This window comes from Mesoplodon densirostris, chromosome 1 (genome assembly GCF_025265405.1).
Source record: "Mesoplodon densirostris isolate mMesDen1 chromosome 1, mMesDen1 primary haplotype, whole genome shotgun sequence".
NCBI lineage: Eukaryota > Metazoa > Chordata > Mammalia > Artiodactyla > Ziphiidae > Mesoplodon > Mesoplodon densirostris.
In genome coordinates, this window is record NC_082661.1 from 228,179,121 (window position 1) to 228,202,035 (window position 22,915).

At 38.5% G+C, this 22,915-nt stretch overlaps 2 protein-coding genes across 6 annotated transcripts in view; one reads left to right on the forward strand and one right to left on the reverse strand.

The window, feature by feature from the left end:
- Positions 1-10,184, forward strand: part of ABCE1 (ATP binding cassette subfamily E member 1) — a 31,754-nt gene extending 21,570 nt beyond the window's left edge. For 2 of the 4 annotated variants that reach the window (XM_060115814.1, XM_060115825.1), the window contains exons 12-18: positions 903-962; positions 1,062-1,120; positions 2,375-2,485; positions 2,577-2,719; positions 2,835-2,957; positions 5,189-5,300; positions 9,322-10,184. In XM_060115814.1, the coding sequence (XP_059971797.1) occupies positions 903-962; positions 1,062-1,120; positions 2,375-2,485; positions 2,577-2,719; positions 2,835-2,957; positions 5,189-5,300; positions 9,322-9,480 (767 nt within the window). In that variant the 3' untranslated portion in view covers positions 9,481-10,184. Of the gene's footprint in view, positions 1-902; positions 963-1,061; positions 1,121-2,374; positions 2,486-2,576; positions 2,720-2,834; positions 2,958-5,188; positions 5,301-6,899; positions 7,425-9,321 lie in introns of those variants that run through there. The other 2 variants (XM_060115835.1, XM_060115844.1) reach the window with 2 other exon arrangements.
- Positions 10,185-11,552: 1,368 nt separating this feature from the next.
- Positions 11,553-22,915, reverse strand: part of OTUD4 (OTU deubiquitinase 4) — a 41,267-nt gene continuing 29,904 nt past the window's right edge. The window contains exons 15-21 of one of the 2 annotated variants that reach the window (XM_060115865.1): positions 22,042-22,165; positions 21,685-21,740; positions 21,103-21,177; positions 20,013-20,148; positions 19,263-19,523; positions 17,838-17,878; positions 11,553-16,398 (exon numbers count right to left, since the gene is read on the reverse strand). In XM_060115865.1, the coding sequence (XP_059971848.1) occupies positions 15,184-16,398; positions 17,838-17,878; positions 19,263-19,523; positions 20,013-20,148; positions 21,103-21,177; positions 21,685-21,740; positions 22,042-22,165 (1,908 nt within the window). In that variant the 3' untranslated portion in view covers positions 11,553-15,183. Of the gene's footprint in view, positions 16,399-17,837; positions 17,879-19,262; positions 19,524-20,012; positions 20,152-21,102; positions 21,178-21,684; positions 21,741-22,041; positions 22,166-22,915 lie in introns of both variants that reach the window. The other variant, XM_060115856.1, reaches the window with a different exon arrangement.

The window sequence follows — 22,915 nt, forward strand, 5'->3', positions numbered from 1 at the left end:
GATTGAATTCCTACATTTCTCAGTGTAGTTCGCATTTTGTGACAATGTATGATATAATCTGTCATTTAATCGAGTTCATATTTCTTATTTTGTTTTCATAACCTTCAGTGAGAATAAGATTTTTTCTAAGTTGGTTTTTCTATGTATAAATTGATATGAATAGCACTTATTCATCTTAGAAACTGACTAGGAAGGAAAGGATAAATTGTTGGTTCTGAAACAGTCTAGTTTAAAATGTTTTCCTTGCATTCCTCCACTTGGAACCTTTCTTAATTTAAATTTAGGCTAATCTAACTTTGTAAATAGTTGTATTACCAACACTTTTTAGTGTAATAGATTATCATCATAAATATAGTTATGAGATGAATTTGAGTGCCAAATATCTGGTATTGCTTTCATGATTTTTAGAAAAAGATTTGAATGGTGTACTTACAGCTTACAAAACTGTAGAAGAAAAAAAATTTATGAAGTTTGTTGCAATGTATCAGTTTTTAGTTAACAGGAATTTTGAGCTTGGTTGCAGTTAAATATTTCATGTAACTGGCCTTTATGATGATGGTATCAATCATAACAATTATTGTCCTGTCTTAATAAATTGTGTGCATTGATATTTTAGCTAAATAAGTCTTTCAAGAACTAACCCAAGATGTTATAGACCCACTGTTTGTTAAAATGGCCGTCATAAGCTTTAAATAGTCTATATTCCTCCTAATTAGTTTAGAATGATACTTGAGAGATGAATCATGAAAGTTCAAGTATTTTTCTGTATAACCTTCAGCATTCAGTAGTGTCAGTGTATTTGTTCAAAACTAATTTCTCAGTTAAAACCCAGTAGTACATTAGTGATTTACTGTAAATGTGAAGCATCTTTCAAGTCAATTTCTTGTATGTTGTGTTGCCAGGTACTGGTAAAACGACATTTATCAGAATGCTTGCTGGGAGACTTAAACCTGATGAAGGAGGTACTATTGTAATATTGAGTCTTTTTACTCTGTTCCACATAGTAAACTTTAAAGATCTGGGCCATTTTCAGTGTCTTATTTATTTGCATTACTTTGCAGGGGAAGTACCAGTTTTAAATGTCAGTTATAAGCCACAGAAAATCAGTCCCAAATCAACCGTGAGTTATTCTGTTATTTTGTTATTGAAGAAGAGTTTATATGTATATATACCTAGAGCATTAATCTTACACTATATCAAAAATTTTCTCCAAATTAGTTTCTGTACAGGTGTAATAAGGTAGCTAAGGAAGATCTTAGGACTACTACAGTCCTTTATTCATTTCCACTACTAGGAAACTCTTTTAAGGTCTGTTTGGCATCTTTTTCCAAAATAAATCTTCAAAAACTTAATGTGTTTTGGTGCTGCAAATGACATCAAGAAAATGAAAGGCTACCCACAGGACTGGAGAAATTATTTGCAAATCATATATCTAATAAGGTACTTGTATCCAAAATATATAAAGAACTTGTACAGCTCAATTTTTAAATGGGCAAAGGATTTGAATAGACATTTTTCCAAAGAAAATATACAGATAGCCAATAAACACATGAAAAGATGCACAGCATCATTCGTCATTAGGGAAATGCAAATCAAAACCACATTGAGATACCACATCACACCCACTAGAATGACTTAAAGCAGAAAGACAATGACAAGTATTGCTGAGGTTGCAGAGAAATTAGAACCTCATACGTTGCTGGTGGGAATGAAAAATGGTAGAGCCACTGTTATTCTGCCATAAAAAGAAATAAAACACTGATACATGTTACAATATGGATGAGCCTTAAAACATTATGAAATTAACCTCCTTTGATTTCTGCAGGTGTTGTAATGAACTTATTAACTACAGTATCTATGCTCAGTACCTCAGTACTCACTCATGTTGGGAATATTTGAGATGGCGTGGCTGACAATGAAAACTTTATCATTGATGCTTTCTATAAGCTTAGCTTTTAAGTTCTCAAACTCAGCCCTCTTCTCAAATAACAAGTTAAAAGACATCTTAAATTCATCCCTGTCATTATCGTGCGTTTTGTGTTAGCTCACAGATGGCCTAAGATGACTTGATACCCATATTAACCTTTAGAAGTATTCCTGGTCTCTAATGATTTCTTCCCTGAAACATTCATCATTCACTACTTTCAAATTTTAAGATTTTGGTTTTGTTTTGTTTTTTAACTTGGACATGGTGGGTTTTTAATTTTTAAAATCTCAAAACATGTCATAGCTGATGGATAAGCATCAAAATACTATCGATATCTGCTAGTGGCAAATTGACATACTTCTGCTGTGTAGCTTAACTTTCTCAAGATTCATAATTAGAGTAGTTCTGTACTGAAATAAAATTTCAATACTTTTCCATTAAAAACAGGGAAGTGTTCGCCAGCTACTACATGAAAAGATCAGAGATGCTTACACTCATCCACAATTTGTGACTGATGTAATGAAGCCTCTGCAAATTGAAAACATCATCGATCAAGAGGTACTCTAAAATAATTTTTGTTGTTTTATCATTTTATTATTTTAAACTTTGGATGTCTCTACATGGTTTACTGAACTTCTTTTGCAAATAGGTGCAGACATTATCTGGTGGTGAACTGCAGCGAGTAGCTTTAGCTCTTTGTTTGGGCAAACCTGCTGATGTCTATTTAATTGATGAACCATCTGCATATTTGGATTCTGAGCAAAGATTGATGGCTGCTCGAGTTGTCAAACGGTAAATGTCCCGCTCCTAAGAGTACTGCCTGTGATCATGTGTAGTGGCAGACAGAAATGCTTAGTATAGTGTTTGAATATGATGATATAAAGCTTTTCAAAATCATGTGTTTTAGTTTCATACTCCATGCTAAGAAGACAGCCTTTGTTGTGGAACATGACTTCATCATGGCCACCTATCTAGCAGATCGAGTCATTGTTTTTGATGGTGTTCCATCTAAGAACACACTTGCAAACAGGTAAAACTATTTTCTAAACTAAGTTCCAACACTTAGAAACTTACTTTATTTAGTTATTTATTTATTTCAAGTTGGCTGGCTCTTTTTTTTTTAATCTCTGTTGGAGTATAGTTGCTTTACAATGTTGTGTTAGTTTCTGTTGTACAACAAACTGAATCAGCTATAAGTATACATATATCCTCATATCCCCTCCCTCTTGAGCCTCCCTCCCGTCCTCCCTATCGCACCCCTCTAGGTCATCTCAAAGCATCGAGCTGATCTCCCTGTGCTATGCAGCAGCTTCCCACTGGCCATCCACTTTACATTTGGTCGTGTATGTATGTCAGTGCTACTCTCTCACTTCGTCCCAGCTTCCCTTTCCCCCCACTGTGTCCTCAAGTCCGTTCTCTACGTCTGTGTCTTTATTCCTGCCCTGCCACTAGGTTCATCAGTGATTCCATATATGTGCATTAGCATACGGTACGTGCTTTTCTCTTTGTGACTTACTTCACTGTATGATAGACTCTAGGTCCATCCACCTCATTACAAATAACTCAGTTTCATTCCTTTTTATGGCTGAGTAATATTCCGTCATATATATATGTGCCACATCTTCTTTATGCATTCATCTGTCTGTGGACATTGAGATTGCTTCCATATCCTGGCAGTTGTACCACAGTGTTCATTGCAGGAATATTTACATGTATCTTTTTGAATTATGGTTTTTTCAGGGTACATGCCCAGTAGTGGGATTGCTGGGTCATATGGTAGTACTATTTTTAGGTCTTTAAGGAACCTCTATACTGTTCTGTATAGTGGCTGCATCAATTTACAATCCCACCAACAGTGCAAGAGGGTTCCCTTTTCTCCACACCCTCTCCAGCATTTACTGTTTGTAGATTTTTTGATGATGGCCATTCTGACTGGTGTGAGGTGATACCTCATTGTGGTTTTGATTTGCATTTCTCTGATAATTAGTGATGTTGAGCATCTTTTCATGTGTTTCTTGGCCATCTGTATGTCTTCTTTGAAGAAACGTCTCTTTAGGTCTTCTGCCCATTTTTGGATTGGGTTGTTTGTTTTTTTGATACTGAGCTACATGAGCTGCTTGTATATTTTGGAGATTAATCCTTGTCAGTTGCTTCATTTGCAAATATTTTCTCCCATTCTGAGTGTTGTCTTTTCATCTTGTTTATGGTTTCCTTTGCTGTGCAAAAGCTTTGAAGTTTCATTAGGTCCCATTTGTTTATTTTTGTTTTTATTTCCATTACTCTAGGAGGTGGGTCAAATGTACAGCAGAGTTAAAAATGAATGATTTTACCTCCTCCGTCCCCTTTTTTCTCTCATTTTTCCTTATTGGCTTGATTGAGAGTACTTGTAATATAAAGAAGTTTCACATTAGTTTATGAGAAATTTTTTTTATGAGAAATTTTTTACTTTTAGTGCTGAAACCTTATTAGGTTGAACGGTATGAAATTCCTGATATTCAGCCATTTGACCTGTAAAAACAGCAAGTTCATGTGATTCCAACATAATGTTTCCTGGTTTAGGGAGGAATGGATTTGCTATTTGAATAATTCATCCAAGGAATAGAAGTACTAAACTTCTTAGAATTCCTTTTTTTTTTCTGTTTAAAATTTATGTATCAATTATTGAAAATAACATAACTTCTTTGAGAGTTAGGGAAATTTCTTAGACTATATAAAGCTATTCAAATACTGATCCTCCCTTTGTATTTACAAAATGCTTAAAATGTTCCACATGTATGATATGACTTAACATGATTTAAGAACTAGTTTGGGTGAGGAAAGATGAATAAAGTATAGAAATTTTAAAAGGTGTTATTACTAAACACCATTATGTTGTACATATTGCTTTGTGCCAAATTTCTAACATAAACATTACCTTTTCTGTTAAATTCTCTTCTCCCCTAAATATCTTAGATTTGAAATTCTTCAGTCAAATCATTTTTCTAAAGCAGTACCTTCTCGCTGACTTTCTTTCCAGATCAGAAGCACTTTAAAGTGTGTTTGCTTTGCATAAAAATATAGCCAAACAAACTACATAGTCCAAGCAAAGACATTTCTGAATATAGACTTTATAATGTCCTGTGACTATACTATTATCCAGATGACTTATGATTGGGGAATTAAAGGGAACAGGGATTCGTAATACTCTTCATCCTCAAAAAGTAATTAAACTGTGGGGGGGTAAAATTCAATCACAACTGATAGAGTTTATTTTTCCCCTAGTCCTCAAACCCTTTTGGCTGGCATGAATAAATTTTTGTCTCAGCTTGAAATTACATTCAGAAGAGATCCAAACAACTATAGGCCAAGAATAAACAAACTCAATTCAATTAAGGTATGTAGAAAAATTACCTTAAATCACGGATAATTTCTCAGTGTAAATAATTGAAAAGCATGTTTTAAATTGAAGGCTGTGTCATTAATATCTTATGTCATTTCATTAATTCTATGATTCATGTTTTTCACATTTTAGTATCTGATGGCATACTTCAGTCTGATAGGCAGCAATTGTGATGTAGCTGCCATTGCTGCATTGTCTGTTTGAGTTGCACCCACTGTTGTACTGCTTGTGTTGAGTTTGCCATTTAATGTCTTCAGAAGGATTACACTTGAAACAGAAGTTTTTACAAATACCTTAATATTTCTTACACATTTTTTTGTGCACTCAGAAGAGCAACACATGATTAAAATGCATATTTTAAGAGTCTAAACAGACTTCTTCAATGAGCATTAAATTCTAAACAATGAAAAAACATTTTGTCAGTTAAGTTGGCAGTGTTTTTTTTTTTTGTAGTATGTAAAATAATTTTGCACCCTACACTTTATATAGTCTGTGAAATATGTGGTTTTTAGAAGGCAGTCATTTCTTCATCTCTCAAAAAAAGAAAAATGAATGCTAAAAAAGCATTTCCGTGTTTCTGGTGTCCCTGCAGTGCCCCTTTAAACGCTGCTTCCATTGCATGGCCCTCTAGCCACCATCCTTAATACTCAGAAGCTTTAGATAAAGTATGTTACACATACCTGTCCTTTCATACTTGTACTTCTCTAGCTTCGCTACTAAAATGTGACCTCTTAGAAATCAGAGACATGGTGCACATCATGTATTCTTAAGCATCTAACATAATATCTGGATGCCTTTAGCCTTCACTGTATATTTTGTTTATAAATGTTTACTCTCTGGCCAGGGTAATGAAATGGCAAGTTTTAAATTAAATTTGAAGGGTTTTCTCAGTTCTGAAAAGCATATTAAGCAGAAGAGAGGAACTAAATGTTAGAACACTTATTATGCACAGCTTAATTTTCATAAGAATTTCTTCTGAAGCATTACAAACACTGTGTGTTGTAGTTTTCTTGGGTAGAGACTTAGTTCAGTCCCCAGGTACACGTATCATTTTCTCTATATCCACTCATCCTAGAACTGTCATACCTCAGTCTTAATAAGGGAGCAAGCAGCTAGGCAAGTAGGTAGATGGATCATTACTGGCCAGTCTGTGAACAGTGCTGGGAAAAATTATTTTTATATACTTTTTGTGTAATAGTTCTCAAACTGACAGAAACTAACTAACTAACTAACTAAAAACTAACCTTTTTACCAGAAGCTGAAAGTTAAAATGATGAAAATGGAATTTAGTAGTTTTTCTGGAGACAATATTTTATATAACAAGATTTTATATGTTTAAGTATTTTGTGTAATGGAATTGTGTGTGAGGTGTGCAGCGGGAAGGTGTCCAGGCAGTAGGGACGGGTAGCAGAGGTAGTAATCTTGCCTTTAAGTAGTGGAACCAGGCATCTCCAGAAGTAGCCAGTGAGTGCAGAGGAGGGTGTATAGACACTTACAAACACTGCTAAGTAATTCTGCAGGTGAAAGTCTACCCTACCCTTACATATAGGAGAATGGTATTGATTTTTGTTGCTTCTCTATTTTATTTTTTAGGATGTAGAACAAAAGAAGAGTGGAAACTACTTTTTCTTGGATGATTAGAGTGAATCTGAGAATATCGATAAGCCATTTATTAAAAGAAACATTTACTGGGATTTCTGTCATATAAAACTTAGATCAGATTTTATGCCCCACATGCTCTGGAGATTGAAGTATAATTTACTTACTGTAACATAAAGCCAGTTGTGTTTTAAATTGTAGTCTGAGTACGGCAAATGCCACTTTTCTGTTCTTGATGATAAGGCCCTTTTTGTGCATAACATTCTAAAATGAAGACATTTCAGGCTATACAAATTACCTCCAAGTTTTCATGCTGTATGGGAAGATATTCATTCCGTAGGTGTATTATATATTCAGGTACCAAATGCTGAGCAGTGTTGCCCCCTTTTAAAAATCTTGGAAAAGGTTCCTATACTTATATTGTTTGCCAGGTATGCCACTATAATGAAACTGCCCTTATTTTAAAAGCTGGTCGATGACGCCACTGATGAAATTTGATAAATAAACATCAGGATTATATATATTTGTTTTCAGTCTTTGCATTAAATTGTCACTGTGTTTAGACTTTCAAAGGAAGATTATCTGCTGCAGAACACCACTGCTGGGAAAAGACTATTACCAACTTAAGCATTGTTGACAATGTTTTTGGTGCTTTTGAATATCTTTAGCAAAAAAATCATTTCAACACCCCCCCCCCAAAAAAATCCTAACTTTACTCTGAATTAGATGTAGCATTTCATAAGATTCTATATTCTGTAATTATTCTCAAGGTAATGTCATTCTATAAACATATCTTTATGTAATCACTGATCAAGATTTTGGAAAAAGCATTTTAAAGAATATCCGTTTCCTTTAAAAATACAGTACAGGTTCAAAATCTTTAGAGTTGGTCCCTAAGCATCTGTGTATTTTTAAACTTCCAGAGATTTCTGATGGGCAGCCAAGGACTGTGAGCCACTTACCTAAAGGCAACATTAACGCAAAGTGGTCCCCAGATAGCAATACAGAGTGTCCCTTGGTACCAAATATATTCATTTCCAGGTTTGGATATAAAGGATATTATCTATTTGACTTTTTTTTCTTAGTTTTGGATAGTGTGTAGCTGGAGTTCTAAAGACATCCAAATTTCTTCAACGATGGGATACCTGTAGTGTAAAACCACTTTCAATTATACTTCTGCCTAATGCGCTGAGCTGGAACTAACTTATACTACAAGTGAGGTAAAGAGTTTAGGAAAATTAGAAATTATTGAACAAACTTTTAGAGCTTCTTGCAACAACAGAAGCTTTAATTAATATGCAGACAGTGGATAGAACGTATGGTTTAACTAAGCCCCATTAGGCCTTTTAAAAATATTGCTTTTATCTTGAGTAATCCATAAATACATGTCTATTGTGAAATTTTCAAATATTATAGAAATATATGGAATAGTTATGATTTCCCTTTATTTTACCCTCCCAAATGTTACCAGTGTTTATGTTTAATAATATATATCCTTTCATGCTTTTTTCTGTGCACTTAACTGTGAATATGTAAAGGGTTTGTTTTGTACATAAATGGGATTATACTAAAATAAGTATTGCCTATTTTTAAAGATAGGTTAAATTTGTGAATCATTATTTCAAATGAATTGAATAAAATAAGACAAAAGCTGTTTTTATTTACTGATTCTGTATTATGCCCTTAAAATATTTGTATTATAAGAGCACAGTTCTACTTATTGCTGATGATAAAATATGTATCAATTGTATTATTTTTCATGTAAATGAAAATTTTAAAACAGATTTACATGTTAAAGTTTTGTATAGCAGTAGAAAAGGACTTAGAATTGTTAACACAAGGAAAAGGTTTTTTTCTTATAAAATCTGTTACCAACTCAAATACATGAATGCAGATGTTAGCTATTGAAAATAATGAGACTGCTCAGTATATCCTGATCAGAAAAAATCTCTAAGCAAAAAAGCATGGTGCAACATAATTTATTATAATACACCACTGTTTATATGAAAATATACAAAATACTAAAATACACAAAAGTATACTCAAGAAAGTTAATGCTTTTGGGAAGGATAACTTGATGGTTAAGAACAGGGAATAAAGGAGACATATATTATACACCCATTACCTTTTGAATTTAAATTTTGTACATATGAATTGTTTATAGTCAACCTAGTGTGCAGCAGTCTTTACAAAAAGTGTATCTATGTAATTTAAGTTTAACCTAATTTTACACCATAGCAACTTGAAGTCCAGTGCTTTCTCTCTTGCTTACAGATTCAATGTGCAGCTTGGTGTCTGGCATGTAGTTTGCCTACTGTATTGAAGGAATGAATCTACTTGCCATAGAGGTTCTCTGTTTCTGTAGAAAGAATGGATAACTACTTAGTTGATTCTATACTTTCACTCATTCATTTAGATACACATATGTCAAGCCCTCAACCCCAGTGCCTGGTGTATTATGAGCACCACGTGGTTCAGAAGAGAAATAGTCCTGAGTGGGAGAGTCAGAAGGGGCTACATGAAGGAGGCAGCTCCCAGGGAAAGGAGCACCTATAATGATGATAAAAAATGGTAAGAAAATGCATGTGAACCAGAACACAGGTCAGAGACAAGTGAGCATGCGCACTGAAGAGCTTAGTGAGAGGAAAGCATCGTACAGGCAGATTGTAGTGGATAGTTCCAGCTCCCATCCCTGCATGTGCCTAAGTCTGTCTCCCGTATCTACAAGTTTTCAGCTGATGAGACTGGCAACCATGACCACCCGTCCCTTCTCGTGGAGCAAAGCATTAATGTCCCTTCATGTCTGCGCCTTCTGGTTTCTGGTCTCCATTTTTGGCCCGATTTCTGAACATTATCTTAGAACATTGCAAAGAACTAAGTTACACAGTAACAGGCACAGCCCTAGATAGGCATAGCATTACTTTGTTTCTTACTCTACCTGAAGGCGTTTAATCCAAAACCAAGGTTTTCATTTAAAAGAAACTAGTGGACTTCGCTGGTGGCGCGGTGAAGAATCCACCTGCCAATGCAGGGGACACGGATTGGAGCCCTAGTCCAGGAAGATCCCACATGCTGCGGAGCAACTAATAAGCCCATGCGCCACAACTACTGAGCCCGCACTCCTAGAGCCCGTGCTCCACAAGGGAATCCACCGCAATGAGAAGCCCGTGCACCGCAACGAAGAGTAGACCCTGCTCACCGCAACTAGAGAAAGCCTGCGTGCAGCAACGAAGACCCAACACAGCCAAAGATAAATAAATTTATTTTTTAAAAATGAAACTAGCTTACTACACAATTTTTTGAACTTGGAGGATCTAGAAAACTCTTAACTTGATGTTCATACCAACAACTGTAGCTTCACTGTTCTGAGGAGTGCATGATTCTGGAAAAGCTTATAAATTATGGTCTGTGAAGGGAAGTTGTGCTTACTTTCTCTTTTGCAGTTTATTTACATCCTCATATCATTGCGTCAACAAGTGAAAGTAAAACAAATATACTCAAAATGAAAAGTGGACCGTTCTGCTTTTCTCTGAAAACTTTTAGAGAAACCTGGCATGGGACACTTCTTGTGACCCACTGGTCAGCCGGTCTCACCTTCTTATCCATCCACATCGAGTGGCCAGTTCTGCAAGGGCTTCAACCAGCATCAACAGACATCTTGCTTGCTTTCTTCCCTATCAACTCCGTGGGAGGAGGCGCTGGCCCTCAACACAGCCAACAGAAATGCTTCCCCCTTTCCCTCCTTCCTTTCTCCCTCTGATCCCTCCAAGGTTCTCTGATAGTTCCCTCACCTTCTCAGGCAGCCCCAAACTGGCCTATAGGACTTGGGATTCCCCCTTCACAGCTTGCTGCCCCTGCACCTACATCACCTCTCTCTCTTAAACCCTGTGCTGAATGAAGCTTTTGTTTCAGGCTCTGCTTCCTGAGAAAGCCACTCTAAGATGAGAAAGTCCAGAGTAGGTTAAATGAGTATTGACTAGCAATATTCTTAGGCGACTTGACTTAATGAAGAAATACAGCCTTAAGAAACGTGGGTTTTCAAAGTATTTAAGTATACTTGCTACCTCAGTTTTCAAATAAAACTTTCAAACAGTGTTTTAACTTAAAAAAGCTGAGTCATTTAATCTATAAATTATTCTTAGATAATCTACACATCCCCATTTCATTTATTGACTGCTGAGAAAAATGACAGGACTAGCTCTCAAACCACTCAGAGCTAGGTTCAAATTCAAATTCTACCACTTAACTAGTTGCGTGACCCCCGTTTTATTACATACGTAACGTAGGTTAAAGAACAGCACTTACCCAAAGATGATAAACCCCGGGTGGTGGTTAATTGCACACACACTAGATTTTCTGACTGGGTAAAACCCATGGCAAACAACTCTTAATTTTAGGAGTTTACTTAAACTCCTCTTAAGGTTTATATGCTATATTTTACTTGGTTAAAGCCCTAGAACCAAAGAATCACAAGCAGAATCAAGAGACAAAATTTAATATATGCACACAGTTTTATATATAATGCAGCATCACACCATGTAGGGCATTTACTCTTATTTTATACATTCAGATATGTTTGAAACACTTCTTAAGGCTACAAAACAGAACATAGAAAAATAAACAGGAATATATTGAACACTTACAAAAAGTGATATGATAAAGAATATAAAGTACTATTTTCCTTTCAACACTTCAAAAGATGTATATATACTTTTTTTTTTACAAGTAACATCACAAATGATCACATCTTCACATGCTTTAAGTATTATTTGTACTCAGTGTAAGGCTATTATCATTTTTCATACATAAAGTTTTTTCTAGCTCTGTAACAATGCAATTTTTAATCCATTCAAGTAAATTCAACCCCAAAGTTGCTATTTCCCAGCATTAAGACATGCACCCACCCCTCTTGTAGGATTTTTCTAAAATTTGTATTTCAGGGGAGAAAAAAACCTAAATTAGTGGGAAATCCCAATTAGTGGGAGAGTAAGTGGCTGCCACTAGTAGCAAAACCTTAGTTCTTTGAAACCGATATACTGGAACTGAGCCATTAAGATTGGAAACAACACAATAGCATTTAGACATTAAATAGGAAGCAAAATACAGTAAACAGAAATAGTGTAGCCAAATACGCAAATATGTAGTCTCTTCAGCTACACTAAAATGGACCTTGCTTAGTACCCATAAGTGAAAGACTAAGGTAAAATAAATGAGGCATAAATAAATATTGCTAGTTTCTAGGATGGCTGAATGTTTTCTAAACCAGAAATGGTTAGAAAGGAACTTTATTGCACCAAGTCAATCATAAGCAAGTTTGCAGTTCACAGGCATTATTCAACCTTGAGTCACAAAGGAAACACACTGCAAGAATATATACAGTCTGCATCAAATACGATAACGTATCCGTAGGGAAAACCTACTCCTGCCAGGCCAAGGCAGGGTCTGAGCTTAGGTCAGCCATGAAAATGAACATACAGGTTACCAGGAAACAGGACGAGGACTACACAGATGCTAGCATCCTGCCACCAACAGGTCCGTGGAGCAAGGACTGAAGATTTATCTGAGAGGAAATGAAAAAGAGAAATATACACAATGCTAAAAGGAAAGGGGCTGGAATCAAGTTGAGCAGAAGCGACTAAAATGAAAAGAACAGGTGAGCTTTGGTCATTCTAAACATTTGTTCTTCAACATGTGTATCATAATAGAGTAAGTTCCATAATTTCCAACTCAAAATACAAATGATTCTCACTTCTAAGCTTCTCCTTTTCTCTGAAACATTTTATCTCACGTCAACATACCATACGACTCAGTTAAAACGGAGGAGGACAAAAGCTTGCTTGGCCCTAGTGTGAGCTCAGCATAAGGCAAAACCCCTGGACTGATATATTGATAACCAACCTAAAGGAAAAAAACAAAACTGACCCTCACGTGAAGACAGATCATTTTAAAACTAATGATCAAAATCAGTTCTTTTATTCTTATTCCAGAGGTCACTGAGTAAAGTACCAACTGCTCAAGTTCTCTTTCAGCACTGTTTCCATCACGTCCTGGAGGTAAGTATGGGAAACAGGAAGCAAATCGGCATTTCCTTCAGGAACTACAGAGTATTCTGTTACTCAACTGAGGTAAGACAGAGCGACAATGAAGAAATAAACAGTATTCTTTCCTATCCAATTTTTCAACATTTCGAGAAGAAACTGGGACGATCAAATCCCAGTTAATAAAACGAAGGACACAGGAAACGGCGATTTCTTTTGGACTCCTGAGATCAAACTTACATTGAACTTTTAAATCTGGTCATTATATCTAATGTAATTTTCATTAAAATTATCAGGTAAGCTAATCCTACATATACAAGCATGAGCTGAAAGTGGAGGACCCTCTCATCGTCTCATTCCGTAACAACTGTTGATGTTAAGAAAAAAATTGCTTAAGCAGCACCTTCCCCAGTTGTTCCAGCTTAGAAGGTGGCAACAGAAACTCCTTTCAACAGGTTCGCTCAAGAATTTTTTTCTTTTCCACACAACCATCCCAGTCTTTACAAATTTTTACCTAGCACCATCATAATAAAATGTTATCTTTCAAAGTGCTCTCTAAAATCCTATGTTATATCTACACACTAATCACTACTCAAATCAGCAGTTACAAAGACATTAGGTAATTAAAACAACACAGAGGTAAATAACCATTATTACAGTACAGTGGAGATTCACTGAGCCTAGCTGGCATCCAAACATTCCCGTAGGTTATCAGAGAACCCAGAAAACTCGTCTGCTTCAGTTTGTCAAATTCAAGTGAATTGTATTTGCTTTTAAAGTAATTGCTTTAAAAAAAAATCTACTTTTGGCTAGGTATATGACACGTGGCATGCAAAGAGAAATTCCTACATTGTTTGCATAGCACTCAAAACTTCCTGATCAAAGCAGAACATAAAAAAGGGTAGAACTTCACATTGGTATGTACAAATAAGAAATACAAGCTACAGTTATTTTTACATAGTAACACAGATGAATGATTACTGTGTTAATTCAGAGAATCAAATCTCCAAATGGGAACAGAGTGCAACATGCAAAGGGAAAGTCTAGTGAATACTGCAAGAGACTGGAAGGAAGCAGAATCAGAGACATGTTACCGAAGGGGTGACAAGCTATTAAATGCAAACAAATCCACTGTCTAGCAGCATCCTCTAGAAAAGAATTCGAAGTCACAATCACCCTTTTTTGTACAATAGTTCCAGCCGTGACAAATTGAACATGCAAATGTAAAGTGGTACACATAACTGAGTGTGGTGCAAAGGGAGAAATGAAACACAGTAACTCTATAGAAACCTGTCAAGCTAAAAATTTTTAACATTTCTTCTCACAAAATATTTAAATCTGTCAGTGCATTAGTGTTAAAGTGGCATTAAAAAACTTCTGCAGTTTTAACAGATGCAGATTATTTTCAAAATGCATAGCATCTACATTTCTTTCGAGTAGGCACCATGATATTTACACCAGTGCTAAGAATTCTTGGTGGGAACAGCCATTTCATTAGATTTCCTATTATTTCTTAAACATCTATTCTTGTATGCAATCTCAAGGTCAACAAATACTCACCAAAATTCAAAAATATACCCTATGAATATTAAAAGAACTATATACAACATTTCTAAGACACAGGTTAATAGGCTGCCTTATGTGTAATATTAAAGAGAAGACATTATTCAAGTTTGACAGATATTGAGATGAAAGGCCTTTGGGTTGGAAGCATTTCAAAAGACAACAGTGTTTTAGGCTAAGAATTGTTTGAGCCCAGTTTATGACTAAGGCATTGCATAATAAAATATACATTTCTATTTGGTGCAATGTTATGTTTTGGAATCTATAGTGTGTCAAATGATGTATTTTGTCACTTTAGTAAACACTGTAAAGCACACATTTCCAACATTTGAAAATTAAACTTATATGAGGAAAAAAAATCAAACACTAAATCTATAATGTTTTATATTAAGCTGTTTATAAAAAATACTTTAACAAACTTATTTCTTACTTTTTATGGGGGCAGTCACCCGATAAATAGACAGATTTTGAACGAAGAAAAATGGCAACACCAGGAATTCACCTGCCCCCTTAAACGCATATCCAAAATCTCTTGTCCAGAATGAGAGTGAGGGTCAAGGGGGAGGGGAGGACAGAGTTCCAATTTGGGTTTTTATGTTAACGTAGTTCTTTTTAAAGACTTCAGAAACAGTCCCCCTAAGAAAGGGCTTCTGCTCTAAAATGCCGCAGCCACACCATCAAGTGTGCTGTCCCCGGTGGCCATCTCCCATCCCTGACCTCCTCCTATCCCCCCTGTAGGGCCGTCCTCTGGCACTCCGATGGTACTGGTAACCTTCCTCTCGGCCCCTGCCTGGCTGCCCTTTCCAGGACTCCTCCCCTCTCGCGTGAGGGTAGCCCCCGCCCCTACCAGAATAGCCCCAATCACTTTTGTACTTCCTGCCCCCGTAAGTCTGATTATAGAACTGCTTGGACCGACCACTTCTCAGGATGTCCGACACCTCGCTTTCATCCTCTGAGCTCTCTTCTTTTGGTCTCGGCACCCTGCTGTCCACAGAGCTGGCCCCACTAACCGCGTCGGCAGCAGTCTTAGGATCTTTCACTTTTTCCGGTTTTTCTTTCAGACTCGGAGTGGTCCTCTTAGGCTCAAGTTCAACAGGCACAGTTTCTCTCTCCCTGTTTAGAAGCTGAGCGGGAAGATGAGCCTTTCCCTCTGCTCCAGGAGGGGTGGCGGCCAGGGCCAGAGGTGCCTTAGGTGTCTGGGGTGACCGCTCCGCCTGGCCTTCGTGCTCGCTCACGCTGGCTTCAGGGAGAGGATGGGTGTCTTCGCCTCCAGCCTCGGGAAACTCGTCTGCTGCTGAAACTGAAGCACATTCTTTAGAAAGATCCAGGTTTTCCAGGGGCAGATCCAATTCTCCTTTCTCATCAGAGGGCAGAACAATATTCTGCCTCATTACTGGATTTTCTATGAATCCCTGAAAAGGGTACCCATACCACACGTGAGGAAAGAAAGGAGGTGCGATGGGAACCGGGCCTAAGAACGGGTTCGGTCCAAACGACGGCTGTGGGAACATGTTCTTGCCACTCAGCGACTCTTCATACTCAGCGTGAAGAAGCTGCCCAGAGTTTTCAGATTCCAGGTCGGCCTGGTAAGACAACTGTCCGTGACTTTCAGACACCTGAGACGGAGGGATCACCAGGGTTGAAGAAAACGTCGGCGGTCCCATCTCTGCCTGGGGCATCTGACCGTTAACACTGGCCTCAGGCTGCACGGGGAAGTGAGCGTCCGGACAGGCACAGTCACTTTCATTCTGAGCAGACGGAGCTTCTTGGAACCAAGGGTTCTGAGGGTACACGGGGACAGGGACCTTTGGGTACATCCTGCAGGCTGCCAGGTACGCCTGGTGCAGAGGGTACAGGTAAGAATGCGGGGCCCACATAGGGCAACTATAGGCCTACAAAAGACAAAGAAAACCACTAAGATAAACAATACGGGGGGCGGGGATAAGTTCAGAGCGGGCTCAAGACAAGTCTCTCATGCCTGCAAAGACCATAAACTGCAGTCCAAATACTAGGATCACCCTGATACACAACATGCAAAGGAATTACAAAATTAAGTCACGGCTATGAGACTCCATTCCTTGTTCCTATCCTGAAACCAACTCCGAGTCCCGCTACAGAGGTTTGAAAGGAGAGAGAGTCATGACCCCACCTACAGGTTGTCATGATCACTGATTCCGTCCTTTAGATCTAACTGCACACAAGTAATCTGGGGTGACACAGACCTCCAAAACCACCACCAGCCATCAAGCACTTGAGCCTCCAACTTCCGGTCTCTCGATCCCTGGCTGTTTAGCTTGACCTGCATTCATTCACGTTCTGGCTCTACCACTAACTCAGTGTGTGACCCCGTGCCAACTAGTTACCTAGTCTAGACGTGTTCTACCATGAAAACGCTGGTACAGAAGTAGGTGACCCCCAACATCTGGACTCCACAGTCAGAGGAGATCCCAGAGCAATCCAACTGCGAGGATTAAAGTCGACCTCTAGCCAGATAAGGATAAATACCGAAAATGAAATACTCCAAATCCTTCCCCTGCAGAAGGTTCAGCTAAACACCAAAACACGAAGAAAAATTTACCAGACAGCTGGCTAATTAACCAATCAGCTACAGCCAACATTAACTAGATAAATATAAACTACGCGTGAATGCAGCAGATGGAGAAATTAATCAGGTCTCCTTTTATGAACTGGTCCATAGTCCACACACGGTAGGGCACTTCATTTCATGTATTAACAGTCTAGAACCCGCAGAAACGAATCCAAGACAGCAGACAACACCGCACTGACGAGAACAGAGTTCTCCAGCTCCTTCTAAGACAAGCCATCTTCAGGCTGATCACCTCCCACAGGGAGCTCTGCTCTGCTAGTGAGCTCCACCTTCCACAGGTGGCCTCCTCTCAGCCTTTCAAGCAACTGAGGCAGACAGAAGAAGAGCATCACCCCCATTCCATAAGTGAAAACAGCCAGGCTCAGACACCCTCAATGACTTGCCCAGGGCCATATAGATAAGAAGTGCAGGGAGAGAATTTCAAACCCAGACCTTTCACCTAATTCCCCACAGGGGCACTTCCACTAGGCTGTTTCCCGAATACACTCACAGGGTTAAACCACTGCCAATTAAAAGGAAAAGCAAGCAAATACTGGAGCCGCAATCACCACCAAAAACAAACTGTATGGTACTGAAAATGTTACTTCTTAAAATAATGAGATTTAGTAAACCTTAGGGTATTGACCAACAGGATAAGAGTTAAGATTATTTAAATGGTAATAATGTAAAACCGTATTAACTTAAATAACTTAAAATAACTTCAAAATGATAAAATGTAAATACCTTTACACCAAGATTGAAGAAGAATCGAAGAATGTTCTTATCTGAAAATAAGTAACATCGTCACTCACTAAAAGTATACATTCACAAAAAGCTTTTGTTCATTATCCTCAAATGATAAGACAGTTCTAAGGACCATTTTGCCTCCTGGAATTGTTTTTCTCTAGCCTGTGATATAAAACATATATTAAAAATTGTAATATGACCAAAACCAGACTCTGTTACTGCAGGGTAATTCCAGATTCGACATGCTTTATCTAGTCTAACATCCATGCCCCAAAATGGCTTAAATTGAGATTTTTATGACTACACTTAAATCTGTGCAAAGAAAACTCAGGTGCTCACTGCATTTCTTTTTCAACTTCTCTGTGGGGCTTAAATTATTATGAAATAAAAAAGTTGGGGGTAAGAGTAAAAATCAACATAAACCTAGATCATTAACAAGATTAGTAGGATAATACTAGCTCAGGTATTCATTGGACATTAGCCGGTTACCCACAGACACAAACATCAAACCACTAATAAAATTATCCACAAAAATCCAAGTAAAGAGCACAGAGAGTCACTACATTACTCCTTCAGTTTTTCAAATAGGAGATCTTGCAAACTAAACTTTCTTTAAAAAAAAAAAAAGACGAATTTAAAAAGAATTCCTTAAAAAATATACACTATTGCATGCAGTACTAGAATGACAGCTACTGTGTTTTCTATTCATTCTCCTCTACAGTTTTTTCATGGATGAAGTAATATGAGGAGTTCCAAACACCAAACCACTGATGTGAAAACTCAGTACTGTTTAGTTATCTGGTTAGTAACACTATTAAGATTTAATTCAAAATGGTTTCACGGGGGCTTCCCTGGTGGCGCGGTGGTTGAGAATCCGCCTGCCAATGCAGGGGACACGGGTTCGAGCCCTGGTCTGGGAGGATCCCACATGCCGCGGAGCAACTAGACCCGTGAGCCACAACTACTGAGCCTGCGCGTCTGGAGCCTGTGCTCCGCGACAGTGAGAGGCCCACGCACGGCGATGAAGAGCGGCCCCCGCTCGCCACAACTAGAGAAAGCCCTTGCACAGAAACGAAGACCCAACACAGCCAAAAAATAAAAATAAATTTAAAAATTAAAATTAAAAAAAAAATGGTTTCAGACTGTTTTTGAAAAAATGACGGGCAGGGGAGTAAGGGGAGGGGCTGCTGCTATAAATAATAGTTTATATAGTGCTAAACATATAAAGGCACCCCCCAATCAAACAGAAGCTGAAACAGGAGCGATGAGTGACCAGCAGCTGAGCCTCCGCTGTCCTCCCCAGCACGTCCTCTGGCTTTTACTCAGCAACGTGACCTCTCCTGTCCTCTACTTACATTTCTCACTGAACCTGTATCAGTACTTGATCAATAAAATCAACTTGAACTCGGAGAAGGCGCTCACCTTTAGGCAGGTCCTCCCCAGTGTGACACAGTGAATAAGGTGGTGCAATGGCTCGATCTCCCTTTTCGTTACAAGGAAACCCAGGATAGAGTGGGTCTTGGTAAAGGCTCAGTGTCTGAGGCAAAGGCATCAAGGGCTGGTTAACGGCCTGTATCGACACAGGAACTGGAGAGGGTGTTAAATGAGCTTGGGACACAGCAGAATCAGGTCCAGTGGTCAGAGTCTGTGTCACTGACAAAACAGGAATTTGAGCAGGGACACCTACAAAAGAAAGGGAAAGGAATCAAAAGCTATAAAGGGGTAAAAATAATTCTCGACAAATGTAAGTTTACATTAAGCTAAAAGGTGAAGAATGCTATAAAACTGTATAGCTCGTAAAACGGTGTGTGTTTAAGCAATCTAAAGAAGTACTGATGTCAAGCAAACATGCTCCTGGACACAAAGGAGGAAACAAGCGCCCAGAAAACAAGCCTTGAGTCAGTATCTTCTAATAACAGCTCTTATGAACAAGACCCGGAGCCTGGCAGAGAGCTGGCCCACGGGGGTGAAAACTGTGCTGCCAGCACTGGGCAACCAGAGCTCACACACCTGCTCCCGAGACTGTGAGGGCGCACCTCAACTGAGCACCACAGGAAGCTGCAAGCAGAGCCGTGCTCTGGGAGGCTCCACACACCTAATCCTGCTCGGAGGTCAAGCTCACACTCAAGAATGTCAAGACTTGGGACTGAACTTTTTAAATTTTTATCTAACCTGTTGGTCCAAAAGTTGTAGGTTCACTTGGCCAGGCTGGCACAGTGGCTGGTAAAGAAGGCACGGCAGGAGTTAGATGTACCTCTGGAGACACGAGAAGGGGAGCTGGATTGGACAGACACACGTGTTCTGCTGGCTTCTTCAAGAAGAGGGCGTGGAAAAAGACAAGAGTTCATTTTGCTTCACGCTAATTCAACCACCACAGGTCCCTTGAGTTGCCCGCCTTTTACACACCTGTGGTTTCTACATAAATGGTCTTTCTCTGGTCTTAGAAATGAAAGAAAAAAACACAGTAGCTAAAAATCCCGTACTAACAAATGTGATCCTAACCAGTGATTGCCCACCAAAAGTCACAGAAGTCACTGGCAGGGTGAGAAACAAATTACAAAGCAACTTGAACACAAGGCGTTTAAGGCAGGAAAGCAAAATCACCGAAATCACCCTGAAATTCATGAGTTTAGAAGCGCCTCACACAAAGACTTAGCATAAAACGGTACGCTTCCTACCTCACATGAAGGATGTTAACTGAAAGGCAAAGGATAAGAACCTTCTCTCCTCCTGTATTAGATCAAGAACCAAAATAATCTGCTAGAACTCAGGTTCCTTCATCATTAAATCTGTAAATTGGTGGCACTGCACTTTAGATGTATACTTTTCTAATCTCTTCAATCGTTACATTGCCTCCCTTCCATGAAATAACTGTGAAGCATGCAGAGTTGTCTAACTCTCCTTTAAAGTTTTGAAATAAAACAGAAATTCATAATTTCCCTTCAAAAATCTCATGTTCAAGCCAACTCACCACAAAGGCAACACAAGGTGCCAGATACAAACTGATTCAAAATCAATTCAGAAGAATGGCTTCTAGGTCCAGACAATGGTGATTATAAAAATAACATTCCATTAAAACTTGAGAACATTCTAGACTAACCAAGAACAGAATGAGAGAAAAATCATAATTGTATTCCAAATGATGATACTAGATAGAGTAAATTCTCCCATTTCCTGTATTTTCTGTTTTTTAATGATGACAGTAAGAGTTAAGAAACCCAGGGAATGGAGCAGTCAATGTCAAACGCTACAAGGTACTTACTTGTTCTGTAGGAGGTGGGCACTCTAATTTCTTTGACGGTGATGTAATTCTTGAACATTTATCATTGCTAATATTCTTTGGAAGCACAAAAAAAAAAAAAAAAAAAGCAGACTTTTGCATTTCAAAGACCCACATCCTGGGGTAATCACGGCTGCCCTACCCGCACCTGCCTGAGCCCTCTGACGACCAACTACTCTTTTCCATTGTACCTGGGCTCCAACAGGTAGGGCGTTTTGCCTCCACATCTTCATCACATCAGACTACTGGGCAGTTTTTATCGGGAGCATGGTTTCAAAACAGCACTTTTCCCATAAAAATCTCAATCTACTATAGAGTAATGGAAAATAAAAGCTAAGCTATGTTCCACCAATTCAGATAGGTCATCACAAGGTACCCTTGAAGAAACGGTTCTAATTTGTGAGTGAATTCTTCTCAAGCACTGTAATGTTTTCTCAATTTTCTTCTGCTTTTCTACTTCCCTAACACTTTGTTATAAAATGATGAAATCATCTCCATCTCCTTCTACACTATCACAATGTTAAGGAAAAAGAAAGAGACGCAATTAGTATTTAAAACGTTTACCTCCAATGTGCCTGGCTCGGGCTTTTTATCCAAGGGAATATGTCCATGGACAGAGTCTATAACAGATCAGGATAAAAAAGACGGCATCATTCACTAGTTAGGTGCGAAGACACAACAATAAAACGTGAAGACAGAGAAAGCCAAAAGTACCATGTGAACCATGTTTAGTCAGTGGATAATAGAGTTTTCAGAATAACACGATGTGCTTTATTTAGCTTGAGTCAACGCTCCTCTACAACAGTGAGACGTGACAGTGCATTGCTTGATCATTTAAAAAGTTAAGTTCTTTTCCCCATGTCTGACTTTAAGCCAGAAACAGATCTCTCGCATCTGCTTTCAAATGATGAAATAACACACCTTTATCTTTTCTTTCTTCGGTGTCCATTCTCCGCCTGCTGCCTTTTCTATCGCTTCCATGTGATGATTTTCTCTGGACGCCTGGGTTGCTACTCTGAGAAGCTGACTGGCTGACTGATGAGCTCTTAAAATAAACAAAACCCAACACTTTGGGTTAAAGATTTACTCACAAATATATGAACAAAATCTTCTAATTAACCTTACTCTTCATACATCTAACTAAAACTCTCAAAATTCATAGCCCTATCTTTATACTTCCCAAACTACAAACAAATAGGACCCAGGGTTCATATTATATACTCTATAGTAATCGGCTTACTAATAAGGCAATCAGACGTCTGGCCTAAATTAGTATGAAGGCTTCTTCATATGCCCATATTTCAGGAAGCCACCCTGACCAAACCTTCACTTTGCAACTTACACTTCCATTCTCTGCACAAAGCCTTCAAAAGCAGCCATAGCTGAGCCACAGCCCTTGGTGGGGGAAAAACACCCAAGTGCAAACGGGCAGATACAGTGCACTAGGACGCTGACCACTGACATGCTACTGACTGTCAACAAATCACCCAAGCTCCACGAGAGCTCCAACTTCTAACTGGTGAAACACGGGGACTGGAATAAGTCTGGCTTCTCAGCTAAATCACCACTGAAGGTCTCTCCTCCTCCAGCATCTGTGAGTAAATGCTGCCCACGGCTGAGAAGACGACCTCAGCCCCCTGTGGCAGGCGTTTTCTACAAGACAAACCTGAGTCGCTGTCAAGTCCAAGACAGGATCAAATGCCTATTTAAAGACAATGAGTACGAAGACTCCATTTTTAACAATCAAAAAATTTCACCATCTATTCTCACATTACAGTAGTTGTTTCTCCCCACT